Source organism: Sphaeroforma arctica (assembly GCF_001186125.1).
Source record: "Sphaeroforma arctica JP610 unplaced genomic scaffold supercont1.45, whole genome shotgun sequence".
NCBI classification, from domain to species: domain Eukaryota; class Ichthyosporea; order Ichthyophonida; genus Sphaeroforma; species Sphaeroforma arctica.
This window is the reverse complement of record NW_014040513.1, coordinates 2,501-9,179: the sequence shown is the minus strand read 5'-3', so window position 1 is coordinate 9,179 and position 6,679 is coordinate 2,501. Positions and strand designations below refer to the sequence as shown.

Genomic DNA, 6,679 nt, shown 5'->3' with positions numbered 1-6,679 from the left:
TATATTATATATATATACTATATATATATATATATATATATATATATATATTATATATATATATATATATGTATATATATATAAATATATAATTATATATATATATATATATATATAGCCATTCAGTTTATTCTTTTGTTGTGGATCAGATGCATTCATAAGGACAATACACAAGCATCGTCGTAGCACAAGCTATCAACCTATGTCGTCCCAATCGCCGCCTCTATAGCACAGTCTTGGTATATGATCTATACCCTCGCTAACTATCCGCTTTATTCAGATACTTTCTTGTTCACATATGTCCCTCACAGGTCCATTCATATACCTCTACCCTCACACTCCACACTACAGGCACAGTTCTCTACGATTAAAGTCGGCACTTACAGCCGTGGCCAGGGCTACTTCACATAGCTTCACTAGTGTCTCGGCTGCACCTGTCCTTGACCTTCGCGCAAACATCCTACGCTCCAATGGCGCTGTGTTGTCGATGCCATCTGTCAAACACTTCAGCGTATCGCACAGCATCCGTACAAACGATGGTGTGTACTTTGTGTGTGTGTGTATGTATGTGTGTGTGTACGTGTGTGTTTGCGTGTGTGTCTGTATATACTATATAATATATATATATATATATATATATATATGTGTGTGTGTGTGTGTGTGTGTGTGTGTACGTGATATATACACTTGTATGTGTGTCTGAAGTATGGTGGCATGTAATGTGTGTGTGTGTGTATGCGTATCTGTGTACACCATTTAAGTGTGACATGGCTCGTATCTTTAGACACCACCAGGAACATTTCATTTTCGTTATCGTATAATGTAATTATGTATCTATGTATGCTGGTCTTCACTTATCCGCGGATTAAGCTCAATTTGTGCAAGTAGCTTCTCGTTGTGCATGTGTGTACCTGGACGCAATGGATGGTTCACTCGTATGTGTATGTGTACATGTACATATACCTCTGTATGTATTTGTCTGTGTTTGCTATGTCTGTATGTTCAAGATGTTGTTATATACTCTGCGTGCGAATGTGCATGTATGTGCATCTCTCTGTACGCCATTTAGGTGTATACCAATATACGTATATGTAGGTATTCACTAAGATTCTGGCTCAAGTATTGCTGTTTCCACGCGATGTGTGTGCATGTACATATGTGTTTAGTTCGTCAATCTAGGTGATCTATGTCCGTTTGCTATATGTGTAGATATACATGTATACCGTATACGTCATATGCCCGTATTCTCTATGTTTGCGTCACAGTAATGATGTTCTGTACATCGTGTGTGTACCCGTATACTGGCCATACAGGTATATACATGTTTGTGAAGGTACTCGATATATCTCTTTGTTTATTTACTTAGAAATGATCACATAGTGAAGGTATAAGTGTCATCAGTATGCTACATATAGGCGGGTGTACAATATCTCCATATTTGGTGTCTTAGGGATCCCCACATACCCCACATGTGTGTGGAAGGTATGGGTGGTATCAATCTACCTGTCGTATGTGAATGTGTGTGTCCACTATACCTGTGTCGCAGGCGTGATAGTAAACGCCCTATGTCTGTACACGCATAGATAGTAGCAGGGTATTCCGTCGGTGTGAATGTGCGGATGTGTTTCTATCCGATCACATCTCATATCATACTCTCTGTATTGTTTTCAAACTAACTGTTGCTGAATAAATCAACCTTCCTGATGAAGCCAAACCTGCACAAGAAGCATCAGTACGCGCACGTTTCTATGCCGAAATACAGAAGGGTCTAGCAGATGATCCCATCCTATCGGTAGGTTATTAATGGGGAGAGAGACTTAAAACTACTCTTATGTTTCAGTTAATATATATATATATCTAATTATATATATATATATATATATGTATATTTATATGTATATTTATATGTATATTATATATATGTATATTTATATGTATATTATATATATATATATATATATTTGTATATTTATGTGTGTGTGTGTGTGTATGTATGTATGTATGTATACATATATATATATATATATATTATACATGTTGTTTATTACTACGTATCTGTTATTTTATACAGGTTGTTTTTTACTACGAATTTGTTATATTTTGCATATTGTTTATTACTACGGATCTGTTATATTATACATGTTATTTATTGCGTATTTGTTATATTATACATTTTGTTTATAACGTATTTGTTATATTATATATGTACTAATTATATTTCACCTTTTTTTTTCTCCACAATACTTTAGAAACGAGAAGACTTCTTTCCGGAGGTGCTCGAAATTCTCGATGTGGTTGAGAGTGGGTCTGGTACCATGACCGAGGCAACGGCAAAGTGTATGTAAACGATCGGCTCCTGAGTGAGCATCTCGTATATATATACATATAAATGTATGTCATATATATATATATATGTATATATATAGATATATTCGTTCAGGTGAAAGTGTCATCTGCAAATGTGAAAGCTGTGTGTTCAATTATTGAGTGTCCGCAAATTTAGTGTAAATAATCATTTTCGCGATCACGGAATAGGTACAAACTCATAGGTATACATATACATATATTACTGTACTAGTTGGTGTGACATTGAAGTGCATGCGTGTGTCCTTAATATAGATGCAATATGGTATATATGGTTTACTATAAAGTGAATTTTATTTTGTGGACTCTATATGCAGCTGCAATATTCTATATATAGTTTACTTTTCCATATAGTTGAATACAATGTTCTTTCTATGGACAAATCTTTTTATAGTTAACTATATATAGTAGAATACAGTGACCTATTTGTGGTAGACTATAAATGGTTGAATAAAATATTTTATACACGGTTGACTCCGTATATACGCGACTACAATAATCTCACAGTGCTGCCCGTACCTTCCTTCCGATACAGTTGATGATCAGACCATCATGGCCATGACTATGAAGATGGTTCAGTTGCAAAGTATGTATCAAGTATGTATATATATATATAATTATATATTTATGTATAGATATTCCCATACTACATATGTATGTATGTATGTATGTATGTATGTATATATATATATACATATATATTTACATATACATATATGTATATATATATATAATTATATATATATACATATATATTTACATATACATATATGTATATATACATATATAACTGCACGCAAACGCAAATGCTCACAGACACAATCACATACAATCATGCACACGCGTTTGCATTCACGCACACCCTATTGCCTGGAAGCGCGTGCGGGAACAATCTTGTTGGCAAACGCACATCTTGATTCACAACCACAAATGTAGTCTTGATTTTATCAGGCATGTATTGATAAATCTTGTGTAGTAAACATGTATAAACAAATTTAGTTCAGCATGCATCTATGATTAATTTAGTTTAGCATGTATGTATGAATAGTCCTTGTTTAGTATACATGTATGTAGAACAAACTTAGTTTAGCTTGCAAATACATTGAATAAAGCTAGGCTAATTTAGTATACATGTATGTAGCGTGCATATACGTAGAATAAACCTAATTTAGCATGCATGTAGAAAAAACCTAAACGGGGCCCCATATTCATGTGCAGACAGACACACAATATTGCTCGCGTCGATGTCAGGTCATGTTTTATGCGCTCTCTCAGCTCATACTAAATACAAACATTAACCTCTTATCAGTAAACTTACTTAATCTACGCCAATTGGTTCAATGGAATTAATTGACACTGCAGTATATCCGCTAAACCGACCGATTAGTAGTGCAGAGGATTCCTACAACTATATGTCTATTGGTTTGCACTATTTAGTAAATAAGGCAGGGTATGGCGAAGCCGATAGTGTATATATATATATATATATATATTAATCTAATGGCATCATCACACAGGTAACCCGGACGCCGAAGTGTCATCGCTGGCGAGTGCGGCTGCTGCGCAGTTGCTTAAGGCAGGTGCTGCGAGAAATAATACTGATGCCATGTTTGGTTATGCTAATCTGCAACGAAATGGAAGTATGTGACTCTACGACCACTTCTTTATATTGTGACTTACATTAATAAATCATATGAGTTGTGTATTTCTGTTTATATGTTGTATCAGTCGGTTGATACATGTAATTGGCGGTGTAAAATTTCGTGAAAGGAAGTATTCCTATTGTGGAGTTACACATACTGCTGTTTGTGATTTTGTCTATATATATTCGTATTTGTATATTTGTATGTATATTTATATATATTTATGTATATGTATATACATACGGATATATTTATATATATATACATGTATATTTATTTGTATATGTATATATGTATATGTATATATTTATATATAAATTCACAAAGCTTGTATTTTTCAAGATTTTTCCATAAATGTGTTTTATTAGTTATATTTCTGTTTACTCAGACGAAGTTTATACACTCTCGCAGCAGGTACTCTTCAAATGTGTACTTCTCAGTTTGTCTTAAACCTGACATACTATGCTTCTATCACGCACTGTATAAAAACTTACACATGCGTACTGTATAATCAGATGCTGACACATGTTGATGTATTTGAGCATGTCACTGACACGTTCTATTTCGTTATGTGGTGCGTGTTATAGTCTTTGGCGTCGAGAAGGATATTAACAGCGCTGTGGAAGCATTCACTATTCTCGCAAAGAAGGTAGGTGTGATGTATGCACATAAACACACACATATATATGTATATATATATATATATATATATGTATAAGTAGCTATATCTAGCGTATATATGATGGTACTGATACATAGGCGTGCGTGAAGTAGTACAGAGACATGCTTCTTTACAAGTACTTGTAGTCTGTTGCCGTAGTGTTGTCCTACGTTCTATGTACTGTACTGCGCACTTCTGTAGCACTAGTGGTATAGTACGCGCGAACACGTCAAGTAGCAATCATGCATATCCTTCGTGAAGCAGCACCGCGGCTTACACTACTGTGTGGTTAGTATTTTTAAAACACTAGAGTACACAAACACACGCATAGCCTGTGTGTTTGGTGAGTTGGTCACAGACACTCGCCAGTTGCGAGTGGATGAGCTTGGTTTCAAACCGAGTTTTAAGTATACCTACAAAGATAGCTGATAGGTATAGATTATAGGTAGGTAATGTACTTACATTCATGATGGTATCTATTCAAGAGGTTTTTACAGATGCACCGTATATATATTTTATTTATATTTATATATTTGTGTGTGTGTGTATATTTGTATGTATATATACAAATATACACTCTTGTACTGGTACATATCACAGGGCCATAGATTTGCCCAGACTATCTTGGGCGAGATCTACTTCAACGGCGAGAATGAGGAAATCAACACACCCGCTGACGCGGTGATAGACGCAGAGGGTAAGAAGATGAGGAGATACGAAATGGCTCTCTCCTTGTTCGAGACAGCTGCAAAGAACAAGGTACATATGCGAAACGGTGTACTAGATTAGCCCTGGGTGCCTATAAATAGCATAAGGCCAATCTATTTTTAGATGCCGAATGGGTTGCGAGGAGGAATGACATACTAGTAGCCCTGGGTGCCTATAAATAGCACACGGCCAAATCTATTTTTAGATTGTGGTGTGGCATGGGAGCAAATATATTTGTAGCACCGTCAGTACTTGCCATCAGTATCTATTTTTAGCACAACCAATATCATTGGTAGTTATTTATAGCACACCGCCCCTCCTGTCTTCAGGTGCCGAATGCGTATCATTTCTTGGGAGAGATGTACTCCAACGGCCTCGGGTGTGAGAAGGATATGAACAAAGCCATTGAAAGCTACAAACAAGGTGTGTCTTTATATCGCCTCTCCTGAGCATTGTTTGTTGATTGCGTGTGTGTATGTGTGTGTAGGCTGTCTTCGCCCGTGTCGTCAAGTCGGGATACCCGTCTTGACTTGTGGCCCATTCCTCCTTATTTGTCTATTTTGTGCGTATGGGAACTGTGCTTGAGTCTACGGCTGCCATCTGTCTTTACCTGTGTCTATGTCCCTCGATTGGTTGCGAGTAGGTGGTTCTAAAAATAGCTTAGTCGCAGCTGCTGGCGTCTCCCATTTACTTTGTTCTGGGAGTGTGGTTTACTATTTCAAGAGTCTGTACATGGCCTCCACTCCTTTTTTTGTCTATTGTAGGTGGGTGGGTGGTTGTGTACGGGAACTGCGTCTGTGTCTACGGTGGAATTATGTCTTAACCTGTCCCTCGATTGTCTGCGCGCAAATGATTCTTCCCGGCACAGCCGGTCACAGCTGCTGGTCTCTTGTGTTTACCTTATGTGAAGTGGTTGTTTGTTGCACGGATGAGTGCATCGTTTCCATTCCTGTGTATTTGTCCATGGTAAGTGTATGGGTGCAATATTATGTGGGTTGAGTGATTGACATTATGTATGCACTCTAGAATAGATATAAATATATATATATATATGTATATAAATATATAATACTTTCTTTACATTTAATGTTCTCAAAGGCTTTGAAGCAGGCTTCCATCAATCTGCATTGGCCCTTGCCAGGGCTTACTCCCAACCTGGACCTGAGCAGTCGTATCATGATGCCTTTGAATGGCATACGGTATGTTTATTGTGTACGCAAGTATTTGTGTGTACCAATTTATATATATATATATGTATATATGTGTGTGCGTGCGTGCGTGTGTGTGTGTTTGCATATATCTA

At 36.5% G+C, this 6,679-nt stretch overlaps 1 protein-coding gene across 1 annotated transcript in view; it reads left to right on the top strand.

Moving 5' to 3' along the window:
* Window positions 1-298: 298 nt before the first annotated feature.
* The window catches only part of SARC_01178 (hypothetical protein), a gene marked incomplete at its 5' end in the record, with an annotated part of 8,601 nt that continues 2,220 nt past the window's right edge, over window positions 299-6,679 (top strand). Inside the window, 9 exons of the mRNA XM_014305099.1 lie at window positions 299-539; window positions 1,710-1,792; window positions 2,250-2,337; window positions 2,900-2,950; window positions 3,882-4,004; window positions 4,595-4,656; window positions 5,269-5,427; window positions 5,706-5,799; window positions 6,475-6,575. Coding sequence (XP_014160574.1) covers window positions 299-539; window positions 1,710-1,792; window positions 2,250-2,337; window positions 2,900-2,950; window positions 3,882-4,004; window positions 4,595-4,656; window positions 5,269-5,427; window positions 5,706-5,799; window positions 6,475-6,575 — 1,002 coding nt within the window. The remainder of the gene's footprint in view (window positions 540-1,709; window positions 1,793-2,249; window positions 2,338-2,899; window positions 2,951-3,881; window positions 4,005-4,594; window positions 4,657-5,268; window positions 5,428-5,705; window positions 5,800-6,474; window positions 6,576-6,679) is intronic.